The sequence below is a fragment of the Poromitra crassiceps genome, assembly GCF_964638095.1.
Source record: "Poromitra crassiceps genome assembly, chromosome: 10".
In the NCBI taxonomy this organism is placed as follows: domain Eukaryota; kingdom Metazoa; phylum Chordata; class Actinopteri; order Beryciformes; family Melamphaidae; genus Poromitra; species Poromitra crassiceps.
Window position 1 is genome coordinate 55,189,882 of NC_139631.1, and position 19,036 is coordinate 55,208,917.

General features: G+C 43.7%; 1 protein-coding gene across 1 annotated transcript in view; it reads left to right on the forward strand.

The window, feature by feature from the left end:
* Nucleotides 1–213: 213 nt before the first annotated feature.
* Nucleotides 214–19,036, forward strand: part of pdzd2 (PDZ domain containing 2) — a gene marked incomplete at its 5' end in the record, with an annotated part of 174,875 nt that continues 156,052 nt past the window's right edge. Inside the window, 2 exons of the mRNA XM_083645507.1 lie at nucleotides 214–333; nucleotides 12,100–12,578. Coding sequence (XP_083501633.1) covers nucleotides 214–333; nucleotides 12,100–12,578 — 599 coding nt within the window. The remainder of the gene's footprint in view (nucleotides 334–12,099; nucleotides 12,579–19,036) is intronic.

A 19,036-nucleotide genomic window follows, 5' to 3' on the forward strand; every position in this document is an offset into this window, starting at 1 on the left:
TACATTTTATTTGTCATGTACTTTTCATTTAAGATAAATCTCAAAGTGCTGTTGAATCAGTAATTCTACTTTTACCAGTATTTTTTTACACAAGTAAGTGTAACTGTACTTCTACAATGAGTGTACCTTTCCCATCTGTGTTGTGTATAGATGGCCTGACACGCAGACACCAGGGGTTGTTGAAGTGCTTGCAGGTCCTGGCAGGATGCCAGGATGCCCATCACTCAGGACAATGCCCACAACCTCCTCCCACTGCTGCAGGACTGGCTCAGGGCTCAGACCACAATACCTGACCAAGACTCCCACCACCGTCATGACAACAACCACTACAAGGTAACTGCTTCCCCCTTTCTAAAATAGCAGACTCCCACCACCATCATGACAACTCATGCTCGTTAACGTGATCTCTCAGGAATGCCTTGAGGGAATTTCTTAAAATTTGCCTCTACTAACATTATTAAAAGATCATAAAGATAACTGTGTTTCTGGTAGTTTACTATCAATCTATGTTGCTAGGCTAGGGCTAACCTGCCCTGGCTCTGCTGTTGTTGTGATCAGTTTTGGAGGAGCAGTCTGTTTACAACGGAGGCTGGCTGTGAATGAAACCACACATGCGCGAGCAGGAACTGCACAGAGGTCTGCCATTGGCTCTGAAATTTGCCCACCCCACAAAAGTTCATCCTATCCAAATGTGGAGTGGGCGGATTCAAAAGTCTCAAACCTGCCCGCCCCTTTTTGAAAAACTGACATGACCAATGGCTGAGCTGATACCTCTGATTTGGGTTGTTGAGTATCTCTTTATGCTAAAGTACTAAAGTATCTTTTTTTTTATACATGTCTTTATTATTATTATTATCATTTTCTTTTTTATTATTAGTATTTTTTATTATTATGATGATGATGATGATGATTATTATTATTATTATGTAATGTTTTAAAGCTTAAAACCTTAAATCTAAGTATTCCAAAGTATTCCTAATAGGTACCGGTACTTGAGTATTCTAATGGAATACATTACAAAATACATTTTAGGGCATGTATTCAGTGTTCTGTAGTGGAATATATATTTGAAAAGTAGCCTAACCCTCCCAACAATGAATGACACATAGGCTTGTATATGTTTTTTGTAAAGCCCAGTAAGTGCCATTATGTTTGAAATGTGCTACGTTAGATAAAGAAATAGCATTAGTTTCCCTGCCTCGCTACTCTTTTACATGAACAACCAGTAGCAATGATTGACTAACCCTAACCCTAACCAGTAGCAATGACTGACTAACCCTAACCCTAACCAGTAGCAATGACTGGCCCTGGGTCTAAAGGCGTCCCACTTTTTGCCTTTATGTTGACAGACATGTTAGTGTTGAATTTAGCATTGGGGCCAGTTCTATTGAAGTGAATGGGCCAGGCATGTTAAGTCCCACTATAAACCATGACCGAATAGGGCATCAGTCAATATCACATACATGTTTTCTTTAATCTGGTGTAAGAAAAATCAATCAAAGGTGAAACGATACGGATATTATGGTTTATAGTCGGACTTAGCTCCCGGTTAGCAGTTAGAGGGTTGTTTTTGGAGTTAAAGACATAATCCCTGGACGTTTCATTTGCTGCTGCCTGTGTAGGCCACGTCAGCAGAGCTAACGTTCGCTAGCCACAGCTAACGTGAATGCTAAACAAATCCACTGCATCCTTGCCAGGTTTGGTTTGAAGTAACACCAGCTCAGACTTTTCCCCAACTCTCAGAACCCTTGCCCCATCCATCCATCCATCCATCCATCTCCAATGTTTCTGTTAACTTTCTGTTAGCAACCGAAGAAAAACAAAAATAGGGTTGGCTAACTTCTTCTTTCACTTCCTGCGGGCGATATTTTTTTTCCCATGATGGCGAAGGCTAGGCGAAGCCATGACCCGCCCCCTCTCTGCCTCTGATTGGCTGACTGTAATCGGCTGCTCCCACCTTCTTTCCAGGCGAGCCAGAAGTATCTCAAACGAGCCTAAACATAGTTTCATTCAATGTCACGATGCAGCAGGGGGAAAAGTAGGCTACTTCCAAGCATGATTCCTATTAGTGTTTGCTGGACAGCTAACATTCATACATGACTGCAGTTAGTTGTTGCTGAGGCTATGGTCATCTAAGCATTTGTTCATAACGTGAGCAGCAGGTGCAAAACAATCATTAAATGAACAAGCATGAGATACTTCATTATATGGAACGTTACAATTGCAAACCCTATATCTGAGTTATTTAGGCCTACTTAGCCTATTGCACAGACGTGTATTTGTTTCTTGTCATTCCAAATTCAATCACATTGTTGCTCTGATTAATATTTCAATTCAAATACATGTCACTCTTGTGTTAGAATGAGTAAATGGGCATTGACACTGTTTTTATATAACCCTTGATCAATTCTCATTAATATTTTATCTTTTCTTTTCTTTTTGTCTGTAGGCTACATACGTGCACTGCCAAGAGTAGCGGCAGCATTATAAACCAGAGATCAAAAACATAAACACACAGTGGCGTCTTTCATGTATGCTACTAGGGCTGGGTCGGTTTGAAAATTTTAAAACCGGTTCGATATTGCCGTCTAAACCGGATCAAACCGGTATACCGATTTTTTTTGTAATAAAAAAAAAAAAAAATTTTTTTAAGCAGGGCTCCCGTGTGGCCCATAACTGTCTGTAGTGCAACTTCAGTCCACCTGATAGCGATAATACACCTCTAAGCTGGTATTGTCAACCAGCAATGATACTGAATAAAAAGAAGCAGGACACCTGTGTAACAAACACACCCTGTATTTATTTCTCATAACTATTCAGCTCAACTTTTCTTCTAAACATCAAAATAATAAATGAAATAAGACTTCTGCCTATAGTGCAACTTGAGAAAAGGCTAATAAAAACACAAGCAGTGCAATCAGAATGGATTGGCTTACAGCTGAGCTGCCTTATAAACTTCAAAACTCACAAATTCACACAATATAGGGCCTAGGCATGGGTCGGTTTGAACATTTTGAAACCGGTTCGATATTCCCCAAAAAAACGTATCAAAGCGACTGCAGTTGGTGGCGATAATGCACCTCTAAGCTGGTATGCTGCCAACCAGCACGAACACTGAATACAAATAAGCAGAACATTTTAACTGTAACAACACACTGTTTTTATTTCTCATAACTATTCAGCTTAACTTTTCTTCAAACATCAACATAATAAACAAAATAAGACTTTTGCCTACTAGTGCAACTTGAGAAGAGGCTAATACGAACAATAGTGCAATCAGAATGGACTGGCAAAAAAAAACTAAAAAAATCTTTTTTTTTTTTTTTTTTTTTTTTTTAAGTCCCTGGAAACCAGAAATATTTCTTTATTATTTAGCATTTTGAGGTCATCACATCACAGGACCATATGTTAATAAGCCACCAGCCAAATTTGAACGATGATGAACATCGCAAAGTATATAAATTTAGGTTTGACAGTCGTGGCAAAACTAATGAGAATCAATTATTTTTTAGAGTGTATTTTCTCCCGCGGACTGTGTGGGCATGTCCCGTCTGCAGCAGGTTTTCCGAGAGAGAGAGAGCGCGAGACAGAGGGGGGGAGGGAAACGGAGAAAGAGATTGAGTGGAGACAGAGGGGGGGAGGGAAACGGAGAAAGAGATCGAGTGCTGTGTGTCGAACACAGCACTCGTGCTGTGTGTCGAACACAGCACTCGTGCTGTGTGTCCACAGCACGAGTGTGTGTGTGTGTATGTGTGTGTTCGTTGCTCGGAGAGGGAGAGAGAGAGAGACTTGCTGCTACTGTGTCTGTTTGTGTGTGTGTGTGAGAGAGAGTAACCTCGCGTCACCAGCCTGTGTGTCTCTCTCTGTGCTCTCTCTCTCACTAGTCCCGAGAGAGAGAGAGAGAGAGAGAGAGAGAGAGAGAGAGAGAGAGAGAGAGAGAGAGAGAGAGAGAGAGAGAGAGAGAGAGAGAGAGAGAGAGAGAGAAGCATAGCGCTTGGCACGACGGCACACAGAGTGGGAGGGAGACGGACAGCGAGGGAACGCTGTCACTGGGGGCAAAGAACGGACAAAAGGAGGGTGGGTGTATGTCTTATTCATTTGTTTGTTTATAGCTCTTAACACATTGAGTGCCAAGGACGTCTGTGCACGTCCTAAAAAAAAGTAACGAGGAGTGCCAAGGACGTCTGTGGACGTCCTAAAATCATAATTCATATTATTCCATAATTCTGCTGTTTAAGGTCGTACCCAGCCAGTGAGCATGAATCCCTTCAAGGGATCACACGGCGCCACCTTAAACATCTACACGGGAGCTGCGCCACCCACCTCAGATCCTTTACTTTGTGCAGGAGAAAGCGAAAAAAAAGCCGTGATCAAAGGGGAAACCGATGCATGCTGCAGCCAGAGCCATATAGATTGCTCTGTCTGCAGCTGACAGTTGGCTGCATCCGCGCCCACAACTGAGCTCTTCTGCTTCTGTCCATCCGTCTGCATATAGTTCCTCCACACGATTCCCTGCCAGAAAGGCAGCACCCGAAGCCGAACGGCCAAACCTTTTCCTTCAGTCCCGTAACTCCCGTTTGCCATTTCCTTGTTGCGCTGGGATCCACCCGGGGCAAAAACGGAGGAAGCGAAAACAGACTGTGTGCGTGTGGGGAGGAGCCCGCAGCTCGAGGGGGGGGGGGGGGGGGGGGGGGGGGGGGGCACGCAGGCTGCACAGAACCACACCACGCCACCACATCAGAAAACACCAGCCAGAGTCAGTGAATGTGCTTGAAATTAGAGTGCAAAAAGTATTCATAAAAGTGACTTTATCTTGAAAAGTAAAAAAAAAAAAGCAGAAAACCCTTGAAAGTGCTCTTCTTTCAGAGGCTGTCATTTCATAATGGAACTGTCTAGAAACAAAATTTCTTCTTTGGAAGAAGCAGGACTGTCCAATGTTTCATTAGAGTCCAGCCCTGTCAATATAGCCCTAATAGAAAAAATTCTATAGCTGTTTTCAACTGAATGGAAGTGAATCTGGCACAGGCTCCAGACAATTTTACTGAAGCGCTGTGGCACTCAATGTGTTAAGTATGGTGATGTGTGATTGTCTGTCTGACATATTTTGTACATCTATATTGTTAATAAAAAAAATAAAAAAATAAAAAAAGGAGGGTGGGTGCGGATTGCGCGCGTGTACAAAGGTTATATAGAGCTTATGACGTCATAAGCTCCTGCGTTTTAGCACCTCGCGCACTGCTGTCTTCAATGAGGAAGTACTTTGTAGAATCTTGTAGAAAAGTGTCGATTTTAAGGCTTTGGGTTGAAAGTAATGTATAATAATTTCGGAGGCACAAAATTACTAACATAAGACCCTAAATAACATAGTTAGAACGTTTTTGTGGATTTTGGTTTCCAGGGACTTTAAGGTTTTTCCGGTTTGCACGTGATCAAACCGGTTTGGGCTCGTATACCGAACCGAACCGGTAAAACCGGAAATCGACCCATGCCTATATGCTACCAAGCAAAACTGCTGTCTGTCTGACCACAGACAGTAGAAAGAGACGCAGGATAGCCAAGCAAATGTGATTGGATGACCGTTTGACGCTAGGCCAATCACAGGCAGAGAGGGTGCTTCCAGCCTTCGCCATCATCCGAAAAAAAATATTGCTTCCTGTGGAGTCAATGAACCGAAAAATGGACAGCGCCACTTTGCCATTGTGCTCACAGAGTGTATCGTCCTAAAAGGATTCAAGTACTCTGCTGCCACCTATCCTCTCCATGTATTACTGCAGCCTAGATTTTTTATACCGTCGTGGTGCACCGCGGCAAATTACATTACGTTACATTACATTACGTCATTTGGCAGACACTTTTATCCACAGCAACTTACAGTAACACATTTTGTCAACAATAGAGAAATCAACTATGCAACATAATCTATGACAGCTACAACCTTTATCTTTATCTTTATTGTTTATTTAAGCAGGGACAGTACACAATAAATATATGGCACCAGAGATAGCTAAAAGCTAATTTGCATCTGTAGTCCCTGGGCACACAGAGTCCTGTGCGCACACAGTACATATCAAATACAGCAATTAAAAAAAAATCCTAATGTCTAAACAATCAAGATACATGACAAAAAATGATACTTACTATTAGCAAGATAATACATATACAATGCGCATAACAGTAAAATATAATACATAGAGGTAGATAGCAATCCACTAAAATCACACATTGGCAAATGAGGTAGTGGTAAAAAATAAATAATGTCATAGCACAGAAAGAAATAGTATATGAGACCACACCAATGACTATAGGTAGAGCCATATGAAATCCGTGTTAACAGAATCGCGGACGGAATCACGGAATTGACCAATAAAAATGGAATCCACTGTAAAACGTGGAATACTGCAGAATTTGCCATAATTGGGCTGAAATTCAATATATAATGTTAATAAGGTGATGTCTCACACACTCTCTCCCTCACACGCAGCTATACAGTGGACTCTGTCACTCTGCAGTAACGTAACTATAGTTAACGAGTGCATTAACAAGTGCATTCCAAGCATTCCAGCAATAGCGGTGAAGTAGCCTATAACGTTAACGTTAGATGTCAGCTGTGAATGATTCTGCATCGTTAGACCTTCTCACTATTCTATTCAATTCTGTTATGTTGTTCGTTTAAAACGTTAGCATAACGTTAACTACTTGCAGACTGTCTTGATCACGTTAGCTCAATACTTTGTAGACACAGTTTTCAGTGTTGATGTTACTTGCCTTCCTAGTCAAAGCCTTCCGACTGTAGTGATGGCAACAGGGAATGAAAGATGAAAAATATCCACTTTTGCACATGATGGACAAGCTGGAAAAGTTTCAATTGTGGCTGTGTATTCTTATTCAGTTGACACTTGCCGTTTTCAACTCACGTTGACTCATTCAAGTTAGCAAAGATAAACACCACCACTTCCTGTTATAACTTTCAAAATAAAATAGTATTTGAACCATCTTCTTATGTTTGAAGTGAATGTTTTGTTTACAGTTGTTGAGACACAATGAGAAGCTTAAAAGCACTTTACAAACATAAAAATTATATAGAATGTTTTGTACAGTCATCTACTGTATTTCTGACTTGAATCACTTGTTAAAAATTGTGCACTATTACACTGTGTGTAAATTGATTGTTATATCTTATTAAATTGTGGACATTTATTCATCCCCACATATTAGACACTATTTCTGATGGTAAAATGAGCGTAAAAAGCAAAACACAGAATTCATATGGCTCTACTATAGGTGGCCGCAAGACTGACCCTCTCTCAGCCACTTCTTAATAGAGGATTTAAAACCTCTGAGAGTACTGCAGCCTTTAATTACTGCTGGCAGGGTGTTCCACAGCCGCCCGCTTTGACTGTGAAAGCAGATTGACTGAATTTAGTCAATCTAAAAGGCACGCAACAGTCCCCTCTAGTGGAGGCTCTTGTAGTTCTCACACTGGTGTTGCGATTTGTCAATAATTTGTTGAAAGGCGGGGGGCGGGGGGGGGGCAAGGCCATGGAACAGACATTTGCCATCAACAGAAAATTCTCAAGTGTTAGAAAGTTATATTTCTTGATAATGTCACAATGATGATAACTGTTAGGTTTTTTATCCAGGACCTTCAGCGCTTGCTTGAATAGAGTAAAGAGTGGCTGCGTTGTTGTTTTATTGGCCTGGGACCAAGTAGTGGCACAGTAAGACAGATGTGATAAAATGAAAGAATGAAGATACAGTTTCGCCACATCTGTGTTCAGCTGACATCGAATTAATCTAAATTGCCGAAGATTACGTTTGACAGTCCCTGCAGTTTTCTTTATCTGCTTTTTGAACGAGAGGTTGCTATCTAAAATAATACCCAGGTATTTAAACTCCTGGACAACCTCCACTCTCTGACCCTTTGAAGGAATAGAGTGGTAAAGTTTTTTTGTGTGTGGAAAGGAATGAGAGAAGAGAGACAGGTCTGTAGTTCTGAATAGCAGTAGGGTCAAGGGAGGGTTTCTTAAGCAGAGGCTTGACTCTAGCAGTCTTTAGAGTAGCCAAAACAAGACCTGAGGACAGAAAGGAGTTGAGAGTAGTGAGGAAGGGAGATAGGTCAGGTGAGATGGTTTGGAGGAGAGAGGAGGAGGTGGGAAGGGAGAATGTTATAAAGTGGTGGTCGGATGAGTCACAGTGAGGAAGAGGAGTCACAGACAGTGAGGTTGGAGAGAGGTAGAGGTCGAAGGATGAGAAGAAGTTAAGGAAAGGCAGAGATTGCAAGGTTACCTTGGTCTGGATGTTGAAATCGCCCAGATTTGGGCTGAGGTTACAGGGATGAGGAAAAGACACATAGTTAGGTAGATGAGCAAGTAGTTAGACAAAGAGAAGTAACAAAAACTCTATTCTCTGGCCTACCCTCGATGGACTCCCACAGATAGACTCCCTTTGTGCCCAGAGTCTTCATGCCCAGAGGCTGCTGCTAGAGCTGCCGCTCTAGACTGACTATGCTGAGAAATACTGGTTCAACAGGGAGTCAGGCCACACCTTCCAGCAATCAGCGTCTAACCACAGTGGCTGGCCACCTCAGGCCAGGCTGTGAGCAATGAACAGGTTTTAAACAGGTCAAGTATCACTGGTTAGGAATATCTACACACTTCAAACTAACAGAGAGAAAAAACAAGACATATAAAACTTACAAACAAAGTTTCAGCAAGAAAGTGCAGCACAGAAGAAAGCTCTTTGCAACACAAAATGTTGCAAATGGCGATGTTGGTTACTCCTGAAACACCAAACATCTGTACATCTGATGCGGTATTTTTATTTTATTTTATTTTAATACCGCTTCCAGCACCTTTAACATTTTGAACTTCAGCAGAAGATTAAGTTGTTTGTCAAATAATATTGTAGAGGGCTGGTTTGTGTGGGGTTTATTTATCCATACATTAAGACTGATTAAGACATTAAGATTTAAGACTGTATAGTCTTGAACGTCTCTCTGCGTAGTGCTAGTCACGTGTTGTATTCCTCCGGGGATTGAATGGGAGAGGGCAGAGGAACTGAAGGGAGTTGTTGTGGAGCAGGAGAAGAGGGCGGTGGTGTGAAGCTAAGGAGAGAGAGCTAGCGGGGTTTTGCGGGATTGGCGTAGGATTTGGCGTGACTGCGGCCAAGCCATCAGCAGCTGTACGTCTTGGAAATTAAGTGCAGAAATGGAATCCGCCTTGAGTTGATTATTGATTATTGATAACGTTACAATATGTTACAATACGTTTACAATATGACTCAGAAACGCATGGAGGGGATGTAAAGGAGCACGCCAACATTTTGGGAGATTCACCTATTTGCCATATTCCCGATAGTAAGACAAGAAGAATCAGAATCAGCTTTATTGGCCAAGTATGTTTACATACAAATAATTTGACTTCAGTTTGTGTTGCTCTAGATGCCCTGCTCTTCTTTGTGCATGCAGTAGAAAGTAGCGCCCCTCATGCTAGTTAACTTAGCACAATGACTGGTAGTCTGCAGGAATGGCTAGCCTATGCACGTTAAGTCACCAAATACACATTCCAACAGCGGCAAAACGCTCCTATGTACTCTTGTGTACATGTTGTGTTTCATGCATTCACCACATTATGAAATAATAATGTAAAATTACGAGACATTGTAATTTCCGAAGCCAATTGAAAGCCAGGACTTCCGGTTTTGTCAGGAAAGTAGTTCCAGCTATATATTTGCTTCAAAAATTACAATGTCTCATAATTTCGCATTATACCATGGTCTGGGTGAATACTCGATTCTGATTGGCTGCAGGGTGTCCATTAAAAAGTGATAATGTACAGTTGGTAAAGTCGTTCAGCCAAATGGTCTGTTCACCATTCATATCAATGCGCCATAGTTTCAACAGTGTTATCAAGAGAGCAGTTTTAGCTCTATACCCCCGTTAAGGGTTAATATGACACTTTTGGAAGTTGAGAAAAAAATTGAGTCAGTCAAAGTAACTATTTAATCACCCCTGTGTGCTCATTTTATCAAAAATAACTCTTAGGGTGTATTCACACCTATCTCGTTTGGAGCAGTTGTTCCGAAACGGAGAGCATTTTCCCCCTTGGTGCGGTTCGTTTGGGGGAGTGTGAACACAGCAATCGCACTCGGATGCGGGACAAAACAAGCGGACCGAGATCGCCAAGAAAGGGTGGTCTCGGTCCGCTTCCAAACGAACTCTGGTGCGGTTCGTTTGTGGTGAGAACGTGAGCCGACCTCGATCCGCCACAACAGCAGTCAACGGTGCGCATTTTTGGATAAACCAGCTGCCGTAGTCAGCTGCGCTGTGCGTAATGGCCTGAAGAACGAACATTTTTATCGTTTAAAAACAACATCTTTCAGATCCTGTTTTGGCGACTTGTGACTTGCATCGATAAACTTTGGGGGATTTTTGGATCATCACATCAGCAGTTTGAACTCAATCAACTTACCTCGGACCATGGGAAGCAACGTTAATGTGTTGAATCTCTACGGATTTTGCGTGCGGTGTGCTGCGCAGCACACCGCCCTCTCTCTCCCTCTCTCTGGTCTCCATTCAATAAATGAAAACAAATCGTGGTAATCAGAGCCAGCCTTCTTTGTGATAAGATTGTCTGGTTCAATCAGACAATCAGACTGATTGCATGTCTTCCTCGAAATGTCCGTTATTATTAAATTATTTATTAATATTTTATTCCTGACAGGACAGGTGTTCATATAGCCTATGTCTCGGCTAATCCTCATCTCCGTGATAGTAGCCTAATAGCAGAATTTGCGAGGGTCTTTGATCTTCTATCTCCAAATTCCCAATAGCCTAAATAGGCTAAATAAATACATAGGCTTACATAGGCTACATAGCATACATTAATAAATAAATAAAGAACTTTCTCCCTCTCTCTCCCGATCCCTCCCTCTTTCTTTCTTTCTTTCTTTCTTTCTTTCTTTCTTTCTTTCTTTCTTTCTTTCTCTCTCTCTCTCTCTCTCTCTCTCTCTCTCTCTCCTCGCACGGCGGACGCCCGACATAGCCTAAAATGTAGGTCTAACAAAACGCATTTTTATAATCATATAGGAAAATCTCTGGGAATTATTTTGTCCATCCCGAGAGGCTATTAGCCTATCAGAGTCTCTGCTGGCCAATCCAGGAAGTTTGACAATACTATTTGGACCGTTTCATTTGTGGCTGTGTGAACACAAACGAACCAAGGCACAAATGCAACAATTATATCAATTAAGTACCTGAATCGGAACAAAGTAAACGACCTACAGGTGTGAATACACCCTTATTTGACAGAAGCCGGCTCTGAGCCATTAAGTGACGCGCGCTGGGGCGAGCTGCGCCCTTCATCTGGTCAGCTGACAGAAGCCGGGCTCTCAGCTGTCAACTGTCAAACCCTCTGTTTACAACTTACAGCAACCAGCAGCCAGGCGCTCTGGGAGAGCGCGCGCTGCCTCTTATACAAATCAAGTCAAAGAGGAAAAAGACGAGATCGACAAAAACAAAACAACGAAATGGGGAGTTAGCAGCAACACACTGAGAGACGTCCTTGTACAAAACATACCTGGACTCCAACATACTGAAAGCAGATAGTTTTCACTCTACTCCTGCCTCGCGCCATTTACTGTACATCTTATAAGATCCGCAGACGTTAACGCAATTCCCTGGAAAGCGAGTTTAAACGACCCAGTTACATGGCGTTAGACATTGCCGTTTTATTTTGTATGTTGTTACATAGGCTACAATTGGCCAAATTATTAGTTAGCTTGATTCTAGAATTTTGCCAGGTGTAGAAACTAAGCAGCCATTTTATCCAATGATAGCCTAATCTCGAGGGGACTATTTTGGACTTCGCGGAAGCAACCGCTCCTCGGCTGGCGCCTCGGACCGGTTCACGCCTCTCGCGTCGTCCCTTAAAAAGTGATAATGGACACCTCGTCGTGCATTAACCCTTACTTATTATTTCATAATGTGGTGAGTACACCAGTGTGCTAAGCAAACTAGCAGGAATCCAGTCCTACTAATGCATGAAACAATGTCATCACATTTCATCTAGCATGTGGCTGCTCTTCTTCTCCCTCCTCCAGGAGTCCTCTCAGCATGGGGAGCCTGATAGTGTCTGCAGCAGCAGCAGTTCCAGCAGTGTTACTGGGGGGGACATGGTCCTCTGCCTGGCTGCCATCCACAAGCTGGTGGAGTACATCCAGCTCAACTTCACCCAGGCTGACAAACCCCCCTCCTCCAGGGAGGCTGACAGAGCCCCCTCATCCGGGGAGGCTGTAGAGGTGGAAGTCTGTGCTGTTTGCCTTCATAAGTCTGGAGGGGACGTGGCTGAGTTTGGCCTGAGCTTTGGGAACATCCCGATCTTTGGGGACCCAGAGGGAAGGCCAAAGGGCAGCCGGAGGAGGAGGAGACCTACGGGGCCCGTCCTGGAGGTGGGCTGCCTCTGGGTGACGGAGGTGAGGAAGAGGAGCCCGGCCGCCTGCTGTGGAGCCATCAAACTCCGAGACGAACTCCTGTCCCTCAATGGACAGCTGATGGTTGGAGTGGACGTCAGCGGAGCCAGGTAGGATCACTTCTGGTGTAACTGAAAAATATTGCAATATTTCCCGAATAGCCTACCCCCCCTTTTTTTTGGTAAACAGTTAGATAAACAGACAGTTTTGCCAGTCTGCCCTGCTGCCGACCCTCATTCCACCACTCACTGTATATTATCGCTACAGGTAAGAGTGTCTTATTTGTTGCTGCAAAGGGAGAGAGAACAAGGAAGTGTAGAGCACATCAACCTCTCAGTCCTTTATTCATAATATTCACCCCCCCCCCAGTATTTTGAAAATAAGTGTTACAGAAGTTTGACAAATGAACACAGTATACACCTTATGTTCAGACCTTACAGCTGGGTCAAATGGGTGTGGCTACATAAGGTGAATACATACTGTAATAACTCAATGCTAGACACAAACAAAGATAATAGCACACTCTCAAGCTAAGGTTTTAAGCAAACTCAAATTTGAGACTTCTGTGCTCAAACTCTGAGTGGATTTACTCTTAAAGTCGAGCTGAACCCAAAAATGACTTTTATTTTATTTTAGTTCAAATACCTGGGTATGCAGTGCACCTACGGTATTTAATAATGTATGCAAACAAAATCACAACAATCTACCGGTAATTTCTTTAGTTTTTCACACTTTTTCACATCAAAAGTTCATTTTTCAAGATTTCATTGATAACAGTAATGTACAGTTTGCTGACGTCACCTAGTACTATCAAATTTCTACCCCATTTCAACCAATCATATCACGACATGCAGATGTCAATCAAATCTTCATTTCTGGATAATTTTCTCTTCCAAATGAAGTAGAAAATGGCGCCTAGTGCCTGTCATCTGGCAGAATTCCTATCCCATAAACTAACTACTAACTTGGCCAATTGTTAGAAACATGAACAAAAAACAAAAACTATAATCTCTGAGAATGCAAAGAAATGTAACTGGCTCGTTAAAACGCGCATTCCAGGGATATCGTAGCGATAATGGCGTGCGCATCCGAGAGCTTGGTTGTTAGGGGTCGCACTTCGGCGATTCTAGGCCGACGTGCTGCACTCTCCGCTCAGCAACACGAAGGCAGCTGGCTGCCTGCGGGTCGCTGAGCTCCACTCAGCCACTAACCTCCCGTCAAAAGGGTCTTCCCGAGGGGAGCGCCACAACACACTGAATCCCACTCGATTTGGAGGCGGAACACGCCAGGATTGGCCAAAGCCCAATCCAGTCCCCAGAATTGTCAAATAAAATCATCGACATGATACTATGACCCGCCTCTCAACCTGTCATCTTAGACAAACTATGTTTTCAGTCTGAAACGGATGCATTATGCACGTGACGAACAGGTTCAGTTCGACTTTAAGTATGTAAATCACTCTCAGGAAAGTGAAGAATTTACTGTGGTTGTGTCAGCATACTTGCCTCCATGCACCGAAGGGTCTTGCAATGCTGCGGTGTAGCACTGACTCTATTGCAGTGGATTGGGCGTGATCGACCCTTCCGCGGGCAACGTTGCAGACAGAGTAGGAAGGCTGATCCGTGAGCGGCTGCTTCTGGGATGCGGGTCGGGGGCTTAATCGGCCTCGGCTGGGTCTACTGGGCGAGGGTGTATGATGTTGAACAGACCCGAAACACCTTACGACCCCAGTTAACATCACTGCTGACGCCTCCCAGCGCATGCTGAAGTATGTATATTTGTAACGTGCAAGCAAAAATTAACATAAAAAAAGATTCCCATTTCAGACGGTCACAGACAGTCAAATAGCGCATTTTAATGTTCTTGGTTAACCGATTAATGATCGGTTAATGCGGGTTGGTTGTGGTCAATTTAGTTTTTTCATTTTCGCCATCCCTACTAGCAACCAAAGAATATAGCCAACCCCCGACACGGGAGAAACCGTGAGGGCCGATGCAACACTCCAGCGGAAGTCGGACTCGGTCCATTGATGCAGCGCATCTGGCCAGTCGTCTGCATTGGCGGTGTTCTACAGCGGTGCAAACATTGGTTGGATTTTAAGCACTAGATTTATGGGAATTGATGAAATGATGCACAATACCCTGCAGCAAATCTCAGACCTCTCAATGGTTTAAAAAATATCACACAGGAGAATGGATGTTGAATTAGATCCTAATGTGTTCTTCAACTTCCGCCCAGCAGATGCCACTAAAAGACTATGGTCCACTGTCTCTGTCTCTCAGTCCAACATGCTGCCTGGTGTAAGGGGCTGTCTCACTGATCAGTACAGTAAGGAGACAACATGCCAACAAGCCTTTGCTCATAATGCTGCTACTTCTTAGCGAAAGGACGAACGCCATTGTATAGTATAAATGCAATAAGAAAAATGACCTGGGAAACCCCAAGTCATCTCAACAGTGTGATGATACACATTGCATATACATTACATATCAGTAATAGTACAATTAGTAAAAGAGAGAAAAGGAAAAATAAATGATTAATGTAAAAGTTAGTACATGTGTGAGCATCCTGCACAATCACACATGGTCACAAGACTGGTTAATTCTCAGCCACGCCTTCAGATGGCCCTTGAAGGTGGCCAAGCTGGAGCTACCCCTTATAGAGGGAGGTAGGCTGTTCCATACAGCGCTTCCTTTAAAGCCTAGCTCCTCATTGCGTGGCTCTCGAAGCTTTAGTTGGCGGCTCTAAATTTTTTTTTTTTTTTTTAAGATTTCATCCCCCCTGCTCTCCCCAAAATGTCAATAAACCTTTATGGCATATTATTACAATACAACAATACTGGTGTTGACAGTAATAGAAGGTGCCAAATCATTCAAAACAATAAAAATTTTGCTTTTAGGAGTATTGTGCCAGCGTGCAGCGCTGTTCCAAAACGTGTCAACGTGTGTCGTTGCCTGGGAAACGCACATCCCATAATACAACTGTTCACATCGCATCCCATAATAGTATGATGATACTAGGGATGCCATTGCGAACATAGATGTGAACAGGTTAGATAAAACTTCAGCGTCGCCAGCGATGGCCCCCACCGTTGCGGTCGGGGTACGTTTCGAAATCCCTCCAGGCCTGAAAGATTTTCTGTGTGTGTGTGTGTGTGTGTGTGTGTGTGTGTGTGTGTGTGTGGAAAACAATCAAACAAAAAAATGGTAGGCAGATGTGCTTGGTTGGGGTGGCTTTTGGTGTTTTGCGGTAAAAGTGGCTCTCCTATTGACTTTGTCCTGCCAGTGCTGCTCTCATCGAAGAAATAGTGAGGATCACTGCTTTAAAGGATAGCACGTTTTGACCAAACAGGGTTCTTCTGAGCGGAACTTCACAATCCCTGTTGGTGATGGCTCTAGTTAGCCGGGTCGGATTGGCAGTAGATCTATATTTAATAAAGGTTAAAAGAGGTGGAGACGCTAGGCCATGCAGGACTTTGTATATCAAGCAGGCAGAGGTGAATTTCCTGAAGTTGTCAAAGCTTAGCATGTTGAATTTGGTTAGAATATTGCAGTGATGATAGGTGAAGGGTTTTTTATCTAGGATTTTTAATGCTTTTTTGTAAAGTGATTCGATTGGTTTAAGAATTGTTGAGCCTGTCATAGACCAACTGGTTAAGCAGTAGCTCATATGTGAGAGTATCATGGAATGCAGGAACATCAGAGCAGCACTATTAGATAAGGAACACCTTATTTGTCTAAAATTACATGAATTAAATTTAATCGTTTTCGAGATCATTTTGACATGACTCCTGAACAAGAGTGTGGAGTCTAACATAACACCTAAGTATTTGAATTCATTTACAACATTCAATTCCTCAGCTCCCTGATGATCATTGGTTTCATTTTGTGCAAAATGTGCTCTCATGTGCGGCATTTCCCCCACTTGACTCTTTTGGATGGGAGTTATGAACGCTTCTCCTCCAACCCCCACTACCTGTTCTCCTCCAACCCCCACTACCTGTTCTCCTCCAACCCCCACTACCTGTTCTCCTCCAACCCCCACTACCTGTTCTCCTCCAACCCCCACTACCTGTTCTCCTCCAACCCCCACTACCTGTTCTCCTCCAACCCCCACTACCTGTTCTCCTCCAACCCCCACTACCTGTTCTCCTCCAACCCCCACTACCTGTTCTCCTCCAACCCCCACTACCTCCTCCAACCCCCACTACCTGTTCTCCTCCAACCCCCACTACCTCCTCTAACCCCCACTACCTCCTCCAACCCCCACTACCTCCTCCAACCTCCCACTACCTCCTCCAACCCCCACTACCTCCTCCAACCCCAACTACCTCCTCCAACCCCCACTACCTCCTCTAACCCCCCTACCTCCTCCAACCCCCACTACCTCCTCCAACCCCCACTACCTCCTCTAACCCCCACTACCTCCTCCAACCCCCACTACCTCCTCCAACCCCCACTACCTCCTCCAACCCCCACTATCTGGCCTTGGAATGTGTGGAATGCCAAGTAAGTGCTGCCTGGCTAAAGTAGGGAATAACTGAATGAAAGTCATGTTTCTTCTGTGTGGTAAAAGAGTCACTCAGCTGGCGTGCTCTGTACATATTGTACCCTAACCCTACCACTGTGTGTGTGTGTGTGTGTGTGTGTGTGTGTGTGTGCGTGCTCTGTACATACTGTACGTACATTTACCTTTGTATGCAAGGTGCTCTTGGAGGGGGGACAATTGACAAAAAAGGGGCTTGTAATAGCATGGTCTCTTTACCAATGCACACAAGTTTAGGAAGGGAGATAGTTTAAGGAAGGAAGGAAAGAAAACTGTTGATTCAAGATTCAAGATTTTTATTGTCACTCGGTAGTACAAGTATGCATGTGTGAAATTCTTATGCTGTGGGCTCCGTTACAGACAAAAGTCTGTATTTCTGCTGTAAGTCTGCATTTCAGCCAAATGGCCTTTGTCATAACCTGACGCTGCCAGATGGACGGTATACCTCCACATAGGTTTCACTAAACCAGTCGATCTGGGAATGAAGTCACCAGACCCGCTGACGGAGGCGGGCACTTTTTCCAAGCTACTTGGCAGGTGATTGGATGACCCATCTGTCTATCACCGCTGGTGGGTGTTAACTTCAACCAATCAGATCGCCGAAGGTGCCTGTGGATGATCTCCGTGGTATTCATTGATTGAGTCCTCACGGTCGTAAAGTCACCTTCGAAGCATTTAGTTAGATTATAACAAACTACCGTAAATTCCGGACTATAAGCCGCGGCTTTTTTCCCGTTTTTTGGCCTTTTTTGCCCCCTGCGGCTTATATAACGGTGCGTCTTATCTATGGATTTTTTCCAAAAAAAAAAAAAAAATCTCTCTTTTTTAGCACTCTTTCTAACTATAAATCCACTTCTGTTTTAATTTCCTCTCTTGCCCTCTTTTAACAACATAACATAACATAACATAACACAACACAGGTAAGCAGAAAGAAAAAGACGAAGCAATCACGCCATGAATGAGGAAATGACTCACCTGCTGGAGGCTGGAGATACACCGCTTGGGCTAAACTTTTACTCCGTGAAACACTATCGATTAAGTCCGACATCGCTCAGAGGTTTTGAGCAGCTTGAAAACAAGTTTGAAAACGTGCAGAAGTCCATCCACTCACTCACTAAAGAAAATAATGCAACCGTGAAGAGTTTCACTCGTGTCCAGCCATCTGGCCGAGTTAGAGCCGAAGTCCCGAACACAGTGAGAAAACCTCCCGAAGCTGCCTGCTGCTGCAGCGGGGTGCATATTGTCCGGCCAGCCGACCGAGAGGCATGCGAGCCGGGCACTATTAAACAGTTGGGGTGTGTGAGGTGGCTGGCTGTGGAGGTGGCGGTTTCTCCTCCTCCTCCTTTCTCCCGCACACCGGGCGCCTCGGCCACGTCCAGACCCCGGCCTGCCACCGAGGGCCATCTTCATCTGCCTACTCCGCTGGCCCGACCGTCAACTCATCCTCCAGGCTGCGGGGAAGAAGCCCCTCACCGTCCGCGTTGGTGCAACAGAAACGCGCAACATACAACAGCATCATCGAGTCAATGGATATCGCTTTGGCGTACTGTACCCAGCGAGACTCGTCATAACCATTGATGGACAGCGGCGGAACAAGAGCTCAAAGTGAAACTGCCGAATATCTTTTGAGTTGGACTGGTCAATAGTACTGTGAGTAACTAAAATAAAAAAATAAAAAACGGAATTCTCTCTTCTTTAGCACTCTTTCTAACTATAAATCCACTTCTGTTTTAATTTCCTCTCTTGCCCTCTTTTCACCACACCGCGGACACTGTGTGCACTGTAAAAAAAACAAAAAATACCACAATGTGTGATTTTGTCTGGGGATTAGTGACCTGACTTTTGTTTTGTTGAAATGTTAATAAATGGGAGCTTCCCCAAACAGCCATCTATTTCCCGACAATCCCCTCTGTGCACGAAGCTTTACATATGGTAATTAAACATCAAAACACCCGCGGCTTATAGTCCGGTGCGGCTTATAGAAGAAAAAAATAGTCACCTTTGAAGGTGCGGCTTATAGACC